Source organism: Salvelinus fontinalis, chromosome 3, assembly GCF_029448725.1.
Source record: "Salvelinus fontinalis isolate EN_2023a chromosome 3, ASM2944872v1, whole genome shotgun sequence".
Taxonomy (NCBI): Eukaryota; Metazoa; Chordata; class Actinopteri; order Salmoniformes; family Salmonidae; genus Salvelinus; species Salvelinus fontinalis.
This window is the reverse complement of record NC_074667.1, coordinates 25,595,792-25,612,907: the sequence shown is the minus strand read 5'-3', so window position 1 is coordinate 25,612,907 and position 17,116 is coordinate 25,595,792. Positions and strand designations below refer to the sequence as shown.

The 17,116-nt window shown below is 41.5% G+C and overlaps 1 protein-coding gene across 1 annotated transcript; it reads left to right on the top strand.

Annotated features, from left to right (window-relative positions):
- Nucleotides 1–390: 390 nt before the first annotated feature.
- LOC129841666 (WD repeat-containing protein 1-like) lies at nucleotides 391–14,941 on the top strand. The gene is made up of 15 exons (XM_055910008.1): nucleotides 391–535; nucleotides 1,275–1,396; nucleotides 1,651–1,741; nucleotides 2,014–2,161; nucleotides 2,888–3,068; nucleotides 6,219–6,296; nucleotides 7,322–7,402; nucleotides 10,030–10,263; nucleotides 10,814–10,903; nucleotides 11,313–11,467; nucleotides 11,919–12,006; nucleotides 12,178–12,288; nucleotides 12,557–12,730; nucleotides 12,976–13,120; nucleotides 13,729–14,941. The coding sequence occupies exons 1-15, from the start codon at nucleotides 520–522 to the stop codon at nucleotides 13,833–13,835; spliced, it is 1,821 nt and encodes a 606-aa protein (XP_055765983.1). The 5' UTR covers nucleotides 391–519; the 3' UTR covers nucleotides 13,836–14,941.
- Nucleotides 14,942–17,116: the final 2,175 nt, after the last annotated feature.

Below are 17,116 nucleotides of genomic sequence, written 5' to 3'. Positions count from 1 at the left end.
ATGGTCAGATTTGCCAAATGGAGGGCGAGCTTTGTATGCGTTTCTGTGTGTGGAGTAAAGGTGATCTAGAGTTGTTTTTGCCTCTAGTTGCACAGGTGACACGTTGGTAGAAATGTGTTAAAAGGGATTTCAGTTTTCCTTCATTAACATCACCGGCCACGAATCCCCCATCCCCACACCCAATGCCGATAGCTGCTTAACATTTTAAAATAGTTATTTTTACCTATTTGTCATCACATCATCCATAACCTCTGGGGCAAAGTGTCAAAGTGTCTTATATTTACCTTGTTGGGTACCTTCTCAAACTACACTATTCAAGCAAACGTCATTTCCTCAATAGGCAAGTGATCGCAAGTCAGCGGCTGCTCGCGTAGGAGTTTACTATATATGGGCAACGCCAGGCATACCGAGAGTGGCGTTTGCTTCCGTGTTTGTGCGATTAGCAGTCTAGACTAGCCGGTGGATCAGAGGGGTTTGGTGTTTCATTCATTTGGAGGAATTAATACAAAATCAGCGAACATGTCATATGAATTGAGTAAGTCGTTTAATTTATTTTGCTTTTTGAAACAATATACAATAAAGATGGTCCTTTAATCGCTTAATCATAACAAATTAAGTGTTTCACTGGAGAAGCAGCTAGCTAGCTAGCTTGCTACGTGTATATTGCACAAACCTCGCCCAATTTGCATTTTCAATCACGTTTCTTGTCTTGAAAGCCGTCACACCGCTGCCAAGGTTCCTGTGTATAAATAGCTACGCATCCGTAATTGAGGTGATTTTCCTCTTATTGGATGGCGCTTGAAAGTGAACCTACTCGGTTTTGAAATTGCCATAAGAAATATGCAACGCAATATGACAATTCACGAGCATGTGGGTCGTTGTGCGTGCTTTTAGCAAATATATTAGTCGCGCGCATAGTTGACATTTTTACATTGATCAGCTGAAAGCAGAGGTAGATGTCGGCCTATTTAGTGATTGTCTTTGGGTTAGACTGCTATTTACAATGTGACTTGCCTAGTAAAATGTTTTTTTTTGTTTAAAAAAAATATATATTTTATTTCAATGACCTGGCATATTTACATAATACAAGCTAGTGTAATTCAGTTTTTATGAGTTGATTTGAAGTACAGTTTTGCTTTGTCCGTTTTTACAACCGCTGTCATCGTTGTGTGGGTTATTTACCAACCACATAGGTCAATGCCTAGACTAACCTATACCATGCCTATAATCAGATAGCAATAAAAATAACACACTTTTCCGTGTCATTCACACAGAGCATGTATTTGCCAGCCTCCCGCAGATGGAACGAGGAGTCGCCAAAGTCCTAGGTGGCGATCCCAAAGGCAACAACTTCCTCTATACCAATGGAAAGAGCGTAATCATCAGGAACATTAATGTAATTAATCCAGTCAATGTATCACCTGACACATTGTTGACGGCTGATAACCTTAAACTCATAGGCCTATATCTGAGTGTGTTCATGGAGAGTAAAATATGTGATCTGGGCTGCCTGGTCAGATTTATTATAGGATATAACCTCTTCCCCAGTCTATATTGCAGCTGTGTGCATTTAAAAAGTATTCTTGGGTTGGCTGGTGTGGGTGTGAGACAACCTGTACTAATGTTAGAGTTCTGCTTAATCTCTGACAGAACCCTGCCATAGCTGATATCTACACTGAGCACCCTCATCAGGTTACTGTCGCCAAGTACGCCCCCAGTGGCTTCTACATTGCTTCTGGAGGTAGCTATGGGTTATCATGTCTTATCATGCTTCAGATGCCAAGAAACAGGAAAGCTTTTCCAATTCACTCGCATCTCTTCTGTCAATGGATTTGGCATCTTCGTTGTGAATGGTGAAAAGACCAGCTATAGATGTTTTGCATGTACCTAGAGTCATCTCATGCATGTTTATTCTGTGGAGATTATGTAATTTGCATAGAGCCAAATGGCCGGAGATAATTTTCATGGGAGTGATGCCAAATCTGTAACGTTCAAATGTAATGTTTCCTACAGATGTGTCTGGTAAGATCCGTATCTGGGACACTACCCAGAAGGAACACCTGCTGAAGTATGAGTACCAGCCTTTCGGGGGGAAAATCAAGGACATCGCATGGACTGAGGACAGCAAAAGGATTGCTTGTGTGGGAGAGGGACGTGAGAAGTGAGTCTATAGGGCCTAGTGCAGGACAGGGACATGGAGCCTACACACTTGTCTTCCAAATAAGCTCACAGGTTTTGCTAACGGTGCAGTATGTACATATTGGTGAACAATGGTTGAATGTCATTGACAATTGTATAAGCTTTAGGTCAGCAGTCATCAACACGTCTCCTGGAGAGTTAAAGGGTGTGCAGGCTTTTGTTCCACATCAGCATTAACACACCTGATTGAATTTGAGAACCTGAGTCAGGTTTTTTTTTAGTAGGCACAAGACATTGTTTTGGAACAGATCCCAATAATAATGCATATTTTTGGTTAAGGCGATACATATATAAATTTTTTTTATTTATTTTTTAATCCTTTTTATAGAAACTATTTTGTCTGAACACAACCCAGCATGTTGGTTCTTGGCTGGAACAAAAGCTTACTTCTCTTGAAATAGTAGTGGCCACCCCTGTTCTTAAAGTGAACATCCCAGTATCTGATAAATTCAATATTCCAGTATGTGACATTATGTCTTAGACTTTTTAAAATATTTTTTTATGAGATATTTGCAATTTGGGACATGAGTACTTATTACTTTTTTCTCCCTAGAATGAATTGTTCTTATTGGATAATGGGAACTTCGCAATCTTGTGAATGACTTGTTTAGATTTTATTCTGGCTCTTAGTGAATGTTTTGTAATTTTCTGTCTCACTTTTTTTTTAAATGTTTGTTCTTCCTCCCAGGTTCGGGGCTGTGTTCCTGTGGGACACTGGCTCCTCTGTGGGAGAGATCTCAGGCCACTCCAAAGTCATAAACAGCGTAGATATCAAGCAGACTCGCCCCTACCGTCTGATCTCCGGAAGCGATGACAATTGTGGAGCCTTCTTTGAGGGACCACCTTTCAAGTTCAAGTTCTCAATCACAGTGAGTGTGTGTGTGAGGTTCCTGAGAAAATATTGGAATTGGTTCTCAATGTCCATCAGTGTGTGGTTGGGAGGGACTTGTCTATAGGTCTCTAACTGTTGTCCTGACTATATTGACTTTTGATACTATAGGCCGGATTCACTTGGGGGAATCCCGACCCGAGTTAAGCGCACGTAAATAGACCCTAATTTCCTTTTATGCACTTCTTTCCACGCATAGCTGACCGTTAACTTAAGCAAGGGAATAGCATGGTATTCACCCGCTATTCGTTTGTGGAGTAGATCAAATAAAGGTGTGGCAGAGACGCCGTATTCTGAATTTAATTCCACCACCTTTACACATGAGGAAACCACGAATAAGCTCTAGCGAACCTACCTGTTCCAAGTGGAAGAAGCATCCCATCTACTTAATTTTCCCCCGATAGAAATACCACCACTCTCTATGCACTGTAGTTTACAACTTGATAAGAGCTAGGTAAATGATTCATCTGTTTGGATAAGGGAATTGTAAATATAAATGACACTTGTTTTTACACTGAACAAATATATAAAATGTAACAATTTCAGAGATTTTACTAAGTTACAGTTCATATAAGGAAATTCGCCTGGGCCTGATCTATGGATTTCACATGACTGGGAATACATGTATGCATTTGTTCTTCACAGATGCCTTAATTGAAATGTTGTGACCATCATTTCTGTTGCATAGAGTTGATCAGGCTGTTGGTGGCCTGTGGAATGTTGTCCCATTGCAGGCAATGGAAGAACTGGGATATTTTCAGCTTCGAGGAATTGTGTACAGATCCTTGCGACATGGGGCTGTGCATTATCATACTGAAACATGAGGTGATGGCGGCGGATGAATGGCACGACAATGGGCCTCAGGATCTCGTCACGGTATCACTATGCATTAAAATTGATAAAATGCAATTGTTGTCTGTAGCTTATGCCTGCCCATACCATAACCCCACTGCCACTATGGGACACTCTGTTCACAACGTTGACATCGGTAAACTGCTCACCCACACAACGCCTTTCTGCCATCTGACCGGTACAGTTGAAACCAGGATTCATCTGCAAAGAGCGCACTTCTCCAATGTGCCAGATGAGCATTTTGTCCGCTGAAGTTGGTTACGACGTCGAACTGCAGTCAAGACCCTGGTGAGGACGATGAGCTTCCCCAAGATAGTTTCTGGCAATTTGTGCAGGTGGAGGGGCTGGTATGGTTACACGTGGTCTGCGGTTGTGAGCCCTGTTGGACGTACTACCAAATTCTCTGTAAATGATGTTTGAGGTGGCTTATGGTAGTGAAATGAACATTCAGTTCTCTAGCAACAGCTCTGGTGGACATTCCTGCAGTCGGCACGTCAATTTGAGACATCTGTGACATTGTGACAACTGCACATTTTAGAGTGGCCTTTTATTGTCCCCAGTACAAGGTCATGCAATGATCATGCTTCTTGATATGCCACACCTGTGGATGTATAATTCCTAAGTCTGAATTGGCCGCTTGGTATTTGTCCTATGGCCGGGTTACCCCTGTTGTGTATACTTGGATACGTTTGTTGACCGTGGAAGGCCTCAAGTCTACTTTGGTTTCTTGTAAAAGAGAGGAGATATACTTTGGTAACTTTGTTTGTTGTGCTACGCTGCTGCTGGAATTAGTCTGGTCAAATGTTTTTTTATTTCTGACGTCTAAAGGGTTCCAGAACAGAAACCAAAAGTCTTCTCCATTTGTAGTGTAACATATAGCGACGTGGTCAAGGAAGTACTCTGGTCTTGGGCCTACGCATTTATATTCTTAGCTACTTTTTTGAGTGGCTCTCAGTTTGTTCCACTCTTTGCTTTCACGGTATGTTTTTTAATTTTTTTGTGTACATTCACATGTTACATAGTCCACAACCCCCTTTAAAATCTGTTTATATTTGTGTACATTCACATGTTACATAGTCCACAACCCCCTTTAAAATCTGTTTATATTTGTGAACGGCATTTCTACATTTTCAAAAAGGGAAGTACAGTCTACTACCAACTTATTCAGTAAAAACATTTTGGTGCATTATGCCTACCAAACACTACCGGTCTTGGCGCAGTCATCGTTAAGCAATTTTTTGGCATTTCCCCCAACTGCCCTTTTAGCAAGAAAGCTGTCTGTTTGGACTTGGCTTTGCAACAGGCTACCACCAATCACTGTTTGTTGTCTTGGACCACATCCATATACATTCAGTTCTTACACATCCCTATTTGAGTGCCATAGTGTAGCTTGGCAACAAATCTGGTGAGAGGGGAGATGACCCTAATAAAATAAATGCTTTTGTTTAAGTGTCATGCTTTGGCTTGATGTGTGTATTCACAAATCCGGGCAAGCCTTGCAATGAGCTGAACATTAAACAAACACACTCACTGTTCATATGTCTGGTTACTCCCATGCTGTAATTATTCTTTAAGCAATGTTGCTGTAGATGGTAGTGCTGAACACTATACCATTTTCTCTGTTAGGACTCTAAGTGATAAACAAATAGGCCTTAGATGTGGTTTCAATAGTCAAACCGGACAAGATAATGTGTCAGAATGTCGCGTCTGTCTGTAAATGTTTCTTAAACCTGATTTTGTCTAACCAGCATGCACACCTAGATGGAGGCATCTTTAAAGCGTTGCGTTTAGATCAAGTGCTTTGGCAATTCCCGATTTTGCTGAAAACATTTGTATTCTGAGCTCCGTGTAGTTCCATGACAAGATAAATGAGACTTATGTGGTCTATCAGATGGGTGTCATTGCAGGTTGAAAAGGGAGCTTTATGAAATGAAACAGAGATTTCTCTGTATTTCCCCTAAGGGTCTCCAGTAGTAGGTTGTCCCTTCTGCGTGTGCATATTCTCTTTTAAAAGAGAAGGGGGTGGCTGTTCCTGAAAGCTGGACCAATGAGTAAGCTGCTTGAAATAAATTTATATTTTCAACAAATAGACTTAAACTTGACATGGTATAATTGACTTGGCGACAATAACCAATATACAAATGTAGCCCTCTTAAATCAACCAGATAATCCAGAGTTATATTTGACTTTTTATAAAAGTTCTGGCTTACTTTATAATCCTGCTTTTTGGAATGGCCTGAAAGTGTCTAACAATCTCTCCTTCTCTACACCATCCTAGGACCACAGCAGGTTTGTCAACTGCGTGCGTTTCTCTCCAGACGGGAACCGGTTTTGTACGGCTGGCGCTGACGGTCAGGTGAGTATGTGAGCTGCTCCAGGGTCAGGTACCCAACATCACTAAGGTTGTCTCAAACCCCACAACTGATGCTAGAGCATTGACAGCATGTCTTAATTGTTAGAGAAACAGTTTTTGTTATGCCTAATATAGGAACTGAATAATGTATTGTCACGGGAGTATTTTGTAAATAAGAATAGATTTTTATGAACACTTCTACATTCATGTGGATGCTACCAAGATTCTGGATGATAATGATGAGTGGGGAAGTTAGAGGCACAAAGATCTTAACCCCCCCCCCCCCACCAACATTTTTTTTAAATAATTATAACCGCCCCTGTTATTTGTAATGGTAAAAGGTAAGCATGTTTTGTTGTAGCCTCTAAATTTCTCACTCATCATTATTCATGATTTGTCTTAGGATACTGATTTAGCCATGTTCATAAACTTCTTATCTACTCACTTAGAAATCAAATTACTCCAGTCACCATGAAGTTACTATTTGGTAAAACAAACCGCAAATGCAGCCGAGTTTAGAGTCAACCGCTTGATTCCGTCATTGCGAGCAAGGAATATGGGACCAAATACTGAACTATTGATTACTTCATACACTAAGTTAATTTGTCCAAAATACTTATGACTTCTTCAAATGGGTGGGTGGGGGGGGGGCTAGATGCATAAAGTGCTCTCATTTCTAAATGCTAAAACAGATGAATGGAAATATCAAATAAAAGGTGACCTTCTGTACTGTCCCCTCATATGAATCATCATTTGATCTCAAATCCAAAATTCTGGAGTATAGAGCCCCATAAAATGTATCTTCACTGTCCAAATACATATGATGTTGAGTGTAGTTTTAGGTTGGTGGAGGGGAGTAAGAGTACAGTAGGAAACAGCTGTGAATTAGCACATTTTGTCCGATACATTTCAGTGAAGCCACAATTGCTGACTGTAGGGCAGTAGCAGTCACGTGTTTCTTCCTGATGGTGAATGGAAGCAATTTAACCGTATGTTGCTGGTTTTTACTCGTTACTCTGTTTTCCTAGATCTTCCTGTACGACGGAAAGACTGGTGAGAAGATTTGCGCTCTGGGCGGAGCCAAGGCCCATGAGGGAGGAGTCTATGCCGTAAGTACCTCACAGGCTTCCGTATCGTTTTTATCTTCCACGTCAATGTTTAACTCTGACTTGTGGTTTGAAATGTGTAGTCATTGGGTTTTTACTTTAGCCTGCTGAGAATGGAAACTTGTATCCCCCCCCCCCCCCCCCTTCAGCATAACTTGTCAGGCTCCGATGAGGGCGGTGAACACCCAGTCCAGATTAAAGTGGCCATGTAGTCTTCCAGAGGGGCTTGAATGTAAACAAGCTAAATGGATGCTTTCCTTTTCAAATGAGAAGTGCAATCTATTCCTGTGAAAAGAAGACCTACTTACTTTAATTTCCCCCTAAGAAAAAATTATTTCATCTTGTATACCCCAACAATGCTTTTTAAAATTGTTGTTGTTATTATTATTATTATTTTTTTTTTTTTTAACAGGGTAGACATTAAGACCTAAGTCTCTTTTACAAATTTGCCCTGTATATACAACAGAAATATTTACCTTCTGTGTATACATAGAACATCAAGATGCACTGTATTGCTGGAACAAAATTGAAATGAATTTCATCACAACTAAAAGCAGCTTTACCTAGCTCAGTGGAGACCGTAGGAACTTTAAGAGTTAACCAATCCTGTGAATGGGTTATGCAACTCGGGTGTGTCTGTACTTCAACAGCAGTGTTGGATAAGACGAAATTCAGGAAGTAGGGCCTTGTAAACAAAAGGGGCCTAATGTAGAGATCTACGGGTCTTTAGCGAAGACCAGCCAACCTTTCGTTGCAGGATGACACGGTAAGTATCAAAACTGTCACCTGTAACAAAACGAAGGGCACTACGGTAGTAGCAGCTGTGCTTTGATAAATATCACATCAAGAACAGATAAGTTTGACTGAATAATCTGCTTCCAACTTTAAATAACCAGATAATACATTATTAAAAATGTAACATTTTATCCATATTAATCCAAATGCCTAAGTGTATGCGGGAACATGTTCATTTGGAGGCCCATCTGAGGGAACATGTTCATTTGGAGGCCCATCTGAGGGAACATGTTCATTTGGAGGCCCATCTGAGGGAACATGTTCATTTGGAGGCCCATCTGAGGGAACATGTTCATTTGGAGGCCCATCTGAGGGAACATGTTCATTTGGAGGCCCATCTGAGGGAACATGTTCATTTGGAGGCCCATCTGAGTGAACATGTTCATTTGGAGGCCCATCTGAGGGAACATGTAGTTATTCTGTAACCTATCTAGAGTTTTAAAACATGTATTTCATTTTGCCTGTATTAAGCACAACTTTTAAATCAGCAAGGGATTCCTTCATGGCTATAACATCAGGTCAGTTTTAACAGAGTCAGGTCAATAGCATGCATAATGGTATCATCGGCATAGAGATGAAGTTTACCATTTTTAACAGATTGACCAATCATTTTTTTTTTTTATATAAATAGTGACGCTCAACCCCTGTGGTACATCTTTTTGTACTTTAAATTCAGATTTAACCACATCAATCATGATAACCGCAGGCGTCAGAGCTCAGGCCTATCGATGACAACTCATTCAATAAAATAGCATGATCAACAGTATCACGCTTTTGACAGGTCCACAAACAAAGCAGCGTGTTTAGTTTGTGTCTAAAGCATTGCCAAGCTCATTAACTACAGTGGTTGCTGAAATGGTGCTACGCCCAGGCCTAAACCCTGATTTGGTTTATATTCAAAATACATTTCTCAGATTTAAATAGCAAAGTTGTACATTTACCAAGGATTCAAGAATCTTAGACAAGGAAGACTTGAAATGGGTCAAAAATGAAGATCACTACTATCCCCACCCTTATGGTGTGGCGTGAGCTAATTTCCATACTTTTTGAGTATTTCCTGTTCACAATGTTAAATAAAGAATGTGTGTTATTGAGCCAACAATGATGGGCACTGCACACAAAAACAGACCAGGATCAAATTTGTCCGCCCCTGTGGGTTTCTCGTCTATTGCTAGCAAAACATCCAGGACTTATTTTTCTGTAAATAGTCAAAGCTTACTTTAAATAGTCCCCTATCAGCGTCCAGACCAATATTCACAATGATGGGCTTAAGTTCTTTCAAAGAGAGCCCGCTGAAATAAAATGGTGTTTTTTAATGCATCAATGATGGCTTTTTTTTCTGTAATGAGGCCAGGGTCTGAATTAATTTGTTTTGGCGGAGGAAGTAGAACCCTTTAGGGATTTGAGTTTTCCAAATTTGCATTTTTTTTTTAAATTTAGCCAGGTTCCCATTACAATCCGAAAGAGCGGTTACATAATAATCAGGTTTTGTCTTTCTGATTTGTCTTACACAATGGTTCCTTTAAGATTTCCAGCCTAAGCCTGTGTTCCTGGCCTTGAGATAAATAAACATAATTACTGATCTTATCCCTGGCACAGTCAATTAACACACACGAAATCTTATACATATTTGTGGATTCATTTACTTCTACTCGATGCCTCCATTTGTATTTGCTAAAGTTTTTCAGGAAGAAAAATTGTCATGCTTTCCCAGCTTATACCACAAGAGAAACCGTAGCTGAACAGGTGTCTGCTGAAAGCACTGATAACCGACAGTGATTCGACGCTTCTAATCTGTGACCCTGTGTCCACTCCTTCCCTCTGTTCTCCTCCAGGTGAGCTGGAGCCCCGACAGCTCCCAGCTCATCTCTGCCTCGGGCGACAAGACGGTGAAGCTTTGGGACGTAGGCACCAGCACGGCCCTCACCACCTTCAACATGGGCGCCGACGTCATGGACCAGCAGCTGGGCTGCCTGTGGCAGAAGGACCACCTGCTCAGCGTCTCCCTGTCTGGTTACATCAACTACTTGGACAAAAGCAACCCCGACCGGCCGCTCCGCACCATCAAGGTCAGGCCAAAGCTTCTTTAACAATACACAATTTTCAGAATGTTATGTTCATAGTGTGAAAGCAGCTTAAAGGAGTTGGGGATCCAGAGTCAGGGCTGGAGGGGTTGTTAAGATTAGGGTTATCTTTTGAACTCTTTACAGACACAACTGGCAGGCCTTATCTCCTGACATTGACGGACCGCCCAGAAACGCTCCCTAGCAGATTTATTTACATGTTAAGAACTCTATGAATGTCATCTGTATCCTGATCACAAAACCGTCCTTTAAAAAATGATTCTCAAGCCACTTGTTGTTCGACACGTGCACGTAGCTCAGTGACAGGAAATGACATACAAGTGGTTCTCGGCAGTCACCAAAATTCAATAGTTAATTTGACAGTTTTCTGGAGAACGCTAAAAGTTGCTTATTGATTTGAAATGCTGAAATCGTGGCCGAACTGAAAGTGTCACAACTGATGGTTTTGAGTCAAACTGAATGAATGTTCTGCTCCACTAATCATTTGATGACTGGGTGCTAAACAATACGTCTCTCTTTATCATGTGCCTTACAGGGTCACAGCAAATCCATTCAGTCCTTGACGGTTCACAAAAACGGGGGGCGTTCTTACATCTACTCGGGCAGCCATGACGGGCACATCAATATCCTTTCACTGGGAGGAGGGCATGCTGTGTCAACACTGAGGCCTATTAAACATGAGCGCCGCTTTCCGCTGAGTCCATTTCCCCTGAGTGAATGGGAACTATATAATGGGGTCTGGTTGGCATTTGGATCACGAGGCTAATAAATACCCTCAAGTTCTAATAGTCAAGGCCTTGTGTATGCAGAATCCAACAGCATGATTGGCACTTATGAAGACTCGCATAAAATCGAATAGCCATTCCTGCATGTGTCCCATAGCTGCTGCTGATGTCATCGTCTCGGGTAGATTAGCAGGAGGCCCACACCGCTGTTATGGTTTTATGGTCCCTTGCGTTTAAGTTAAGCCCATGAGACCTGCTCCACTGCCCTCTCCTGGTCTGTCAGATGATCCTTAACCGTGGCCTCCACATTACTGGGACGCGGAGACCGGGGAGAACAACGACTTCTCAGGGAAGGGCCACAGCAACCTGGTCACCAAGATGGCTGTGGACGATGCTGACCAGCTGGTGACCTGCAGCATGGACGACACGGTTCGCTTCACCAGCGTGACCAAGAAAGAATACAGGTGGGTCCAGACGCGATCGACTTTGAGGTAGAATGCCAGAAGTGCACTTGGCGTAGTGTGTGTGAAGCTTTTGGGGGGGGGACTTATCCTGATATGAGAGAGGGATACATTTCACCGAACTCTTGAACAGCTTCCTATGGAATATTTTTATGTTGACTTCTTATCTGTATTTGGGGTAGCTTTGTAATAATACTGCCTGCTTTCAAGATTTTCACTTATTCTCATTGGGCAAGCTCCAGCAGTTTTGATGTCAAACATTATGTTAATTTATAAACCCGGAGCAACATCTATATTTGACACATCCTTTGATACACCGTTACATTTTATTAAGAGGGGAAAGTACACGTTAATAGGGATCTATTGACAACAGACATATATTTTTCACCCAGAGGACTTAAAGGTCCATGTTTAATGGAAAAAGGATTCTATGGTACTTTGTTGTTTTTGGCAGTGCTTCCAACCTGGTAAAGATGGACGTCCAACCTAAACATGTGTCAGTAGCAGCAGGGGGGCTCGCTTTGGCTGTGTGCATCGGACAGGTAACCCAAGTCAACTCCTGACGTGTGCCCACTCATGTCATGCAGGTGTCATAGTTGGAGTGTTTTGTAGTCTGGGTTGGGGGGTCAAAATGAATTTAATTGACTCAGAATGGGTCTGTGGCTTGTCTGTGCTAGATAATGTTAATATTGACTGTGTGTGATGGTCCTCAGGTGGTGTTTTTGAAAGACAAGAAGAAGGTGTTCACGCTGGACAGTCTGGACTACGAGCCGGAAGCAGGAGCAATCCACCCAGGGGGCAGCACTGCGGCAGTGGGCGGGGCAGTAAGTCTTCCTATAGCAACTTCATTTGAACTGGAACTATTATATTGTGGTGTTGGATCAGAAAAAATTGAATTTCAAGATCTATTGGACAATGTCTTGTGTCAAATTGTCAAGCAGTCTAATGTTTACACTTGCATCAGGGGCACAATTAATCATTGCTATGAAACACTTCAGAATGTACTTAAAACTGGGTCAGATCGAACTACTATATATTTCTCCCCTTGTCATTGGCATTTCTCATTGCCACCTCTCGCTCTCCTCCTGGCAGGATGGAAAGGTCCGCTTGTATTCTGTCCAAGGCAACACTCTGAAGGACGAGGGGAAGAGCGTGGAGGCCAAGGGGCCAGTCACAGACATGGCCTACTCCAAAGATGGCGCCTACCTGGCCGTCACTGACGAGAAGAAGGTCGTCACAGTCTTCACAGTGGCAGACAATTACTCGGTACGCAGCCTCTCGCATGTCCCTCTGAAGCAAAGTTTGCAAAAACAAGCCTCATTAACGTGTTCTTCCGTATTCGCTGTCCTGAATGCTAGACTTATAAACGTGTTTACAAGAAATGTATTCCTAAAGCCCAATGAACAGCAGATGCCATTTGGGTTTATGAATATCAATCAGTCGTGTGGAGTAGACTTTTTATTTTCCATGGTGGATTCTGCATCCATTTCTGTTTATTCCCCCTTCAACAGGTCAAAAATGATTTTTATGGCCACCACGCAAAAGTGGTCACCCTGGCCTGGTCTCCCGACAATGAGCACTTTGCCAGTGGTGGGATGGACATGATGGTCTATGTTTGGACAGTGAATGACGCAGACAAGAGACTGAAGATCCCAGGTGAGGGCCAAAATAGTATTCAGTGAGCAGAGGTATACACACAAAGTATATTGATTTACCCCCCCCCCCCCCCCCCCTGTCGGGATATTGAAAGCCCCTGTGTAACCGTATCCAGACATTTCAAACCAGCACTATGGAAACTGAAGGTTTGAATGGATACTATGTCACCACCTCTCCTTTCTGAAGCAAACATTTAGCGCTGGTAGCTAAATATACCTTTTTCTGCAGGTACTTAGCTTTTTGTCTGGACAACAATAGCTAAAAATACACCTTTTTCAGTGCCTCTGACAAAGCATCTTAGATTTTTATTACCGTTGCTGATGAATCTTGCAGAATTTCTCAAATGTCCCCCAAAAGAAATATATTCACCACCACTGGATGGCAGTCAGCATTATTCCTTCCTGTCTTCTGCAGGAAGACATTCCAAATGCTCACACTTTTCAGTGGAAAACCAAACACTCTACTTTTTAGCAGTAACACATACTGTATATGCACTCCCAATTCTAAAATGTTAGTGTTATGACATCTCTTGATAACTAGTAATTTGCCCCGTTATGTTTTTTTTGGCTGTGTCACTGTAAAATGACTGTTCTCCCATCCCTTTCCAGATGCCCACAGGTTGCACCATGTCAGTGGCCTGGCCTGGATAGATGAGCACACTCTAGTGACCACCTCTCATGACGCCAGCGTCAAGCAGTGGACTCTTAAATTCTGATCGTCACAAGACTGGATCATTAGGGACAAGGACTACTGTAGACCTCTCTCCCTTTCACTTTCTGTATCTAATTGATGGTCTCTTGTCAGCAACCCCTGAAATAGTCAGTCTGTCATTGTAGGGAAAAGCTCATATTTAAAACAAAGTCACAACGCTGTTTTATTCTTTGAAGCTTTTAAATGATTCATTAATCCACGAACAAAGAAAAGGACCCAAATAGCAGCACTTGATATCTTGAGCTTTTCTGATCAAGAGAACCAATTTAAGATCAACATTCCAGAGGCAACAGCCTTATCTCAGTTAAAACTGAAATGCCTGTCTGTGTTGTTGGAGGGTCATTTCATCTCAACTCAGGGAATTAAATGAAATTCAATTCATGAATTGAATTAAGTCCTTATTGAAAATAATGGAGGTATATTTTGGTTACAATCCTGAATGGCGTTGAATGAATGGCCCTCCAACTGCTTGCCTGTTAGTTTGTTACCATTTGTATGGGGGTGGGTATTTAGTTCTCAATTTTCTTTGACTCCATAATTTGTTGTAATTCATAATTTCTAGTTGGAACAAATGTGGTTGGTAGAGCAATAATAGGAACTTTAAACAACAAAGAAATTAATCATGTATTCAAAGAAGCTCCTGTAATGTTGCTGTGTGTTTGTTTTTGCCTCACGATGCTCCCGCGTCTCACTTTTTATTATATTTTTTGATGCTTCCACTTTTTTTTTTTTTTTTTTCTGAGGGTGGATGTGATTCATAATATTAATGACAAAAATAAATTTTTATGCATTTCTAGCAACTCATGTCCATTTCGTGCTACTCATGCTTATTGCTAACTGTGCTTGTTCAACATCATTACCAGGAGGGTAATGGGTACCAGTTACTGGGCTAATCAAGGGGGGACAATTTGCTTTATGATGATTGGAGAACACATGCGCGTAGGTCTACAGGACTTCCAAAATCAAACTCTCTTGTAGTGGTCAGTATAACTTTTCAGGAATAGAGGAATAACAAATCTCAAGTGATAGACGTTCGACTTCTGATCACACCATTTGTGTTAGTAGTTCCTTAAGATATAATGCAACTATTAAAAAATATTATTCTGAGTGCACGGGACCTTAATGTTTTTTGGGCCACCTCGACTATAAATATTTTGGACTTTGCTTATGCACCAGATTGCGCAATGTTAAAAAAAACTAAAAACTAATTGAAACATTGAACTACAGTGACAAACTTGCTGTTATAACCCAATTAACTCCCCATCTGATTTGTGTTGTATTTAACCATGTGAAGAATGGAATATGAACGTATCAATGTGACCTTTTGGGAACTGCAGAACAATGCATTCAACTGAAATGTGTCTCACATTTAACTGAATCAGAGAGGTGCGACAGGCTGCCCTAATCGGCATCTGGGGAGCAGTTGTTTGAGGTTAACTGCCTTGCTCAAGGGCAGAAGAGCAGATTTCTCCACCTTGCCGGCTCGGGATTTGAATGGTGACCTTTCGGTTACTGGGCCAACGCTCTTAACCGCTAGGCTACCTGTTGCCCGGATCACAGGGTAAATGTATGTATGCCTTGCTAAGAAATTGTCGCCCATTCATTCATTACTCGTTTACTCTCTTGATGCCTCCATGCTGTTCTTGTCAGAGCTATGTGCTGAATGTCTTTTGGTGGGGTGGCAAAGCTTAATTATGTTTTGATAAAAGCACCCAATTTGGCACATACAGTACCAGTCAAATGTTTGTACACACCTAACCATTCAAGGGGTTTTATTTTTAATATTTTCTACATTGTAGCCCTAACCCTAATTCTAACCCTAACTATGGAATCACGTACTAACCAAAAGTGTTAAACAAATCAATCTATTCTTTTGATTCTTCATAGGCATCCTTTGCCTTGACTGCCAAGAGTGTGCAAAGCTTTCTCTCAACCAGCTTCACCTGGAATGCTTTTCCAACAGTCTTGAAGGAGTTCCCACATATGCTGAGCACTTGTTGGGTGCTTTTCCTTCACTCTGCGGGCCAACTCATCTCAATTGGGTTGAGGTTGGGTGATTGTGGAGGCCAGGTAATCTGATGCAGTGCTCTATCACTCTCCTTCTTGGTCAAATAGCCCTTACACAGCCTGGAGTTGTGTTGGGTCCTTGCCCTGTTAAAAAACAAATGATAGTCCCACTAAGCGCAAACCAGATGGGATGGTGTATCGCTACAGATTGCTGTGGTAGCCATGCTGGTTAAGTGTGCCTTGAATTCTAAATAAAAATCACTGACGGTGTCACCAGCAAAACACCATCACACCTCCTGTATGCTTCACGGTGGGACTCCCCCCTACGAAGATCATTGGTTAACCTACTCTGCGTCTCACAGATGCAGCAGTTGGAAACACATCTCTCAAATTTGGACGACTCAGACGAAAGGACAGATTTCCACCGGTTTAATGTCCATTGCTTGTTTCTCGGCCAAAGCTAGTCTTCTTATTAGTGTCCTTTAGTAGGGGTTTCTTTGCAGTAATATGACCATGAAGGGCTGATTCACGCAGTATCATCTGAACAGTTGATGTTGAGATTTGTCTGTTCTTGAACTCCGAAGCATTTATTTGGCCTGCAATTTCTGAGGCTGGCAACTCTAATGAACTTATCCTCTGCAGCAGAGGTAACTCTGGGTCTTCCTTTCCTGTGGCAGTCCTCATGAGAGCCAGTTTCATCATGTCACTTGATGGTTTTTGCGACTGCACTTGAAGAATCGTTCAAAGGTCTAGAAATGTTCCGGATTGACTGACCATGTCTTAGAGTAATGGACTGTTGTTTCTCTTTGCTTATTTGAGCTGTTCTTGCCATAATATGGACTTGGTCTTTTACCAAATAGAGCTTGGTCTTTTATCAAATAGGGCTATCTTTTGTATATCTTCCCTTACCCTGTCACAACACAACTGATTGTCTCAAACACATTAAGAAGGAAAGAAATTCCACATTAACTTTTAACAAGGCACACATGTTAATTGAAATTCATTCCAGGTGACTACCTTATGAAGCTGGTTGAGAGAATGCAAGCGTGTGCAAAGATGTCATCAAGGCAAACCGTGGCTACTTTGAATTATCGCAAATATAAAATATTTGTTTAACACTTTTTTTGGTTACTACATGATTTCATATGTGTTGTCTTCACTATTATTCTACAATGTATAAAATAACACAAGAAAAACCTGTGAATGAGTAGGTGTGTCCAAATGTTTGACTGGTACTGTATAAGATAACACACATGTTTTAATGTTATATTCAATGAG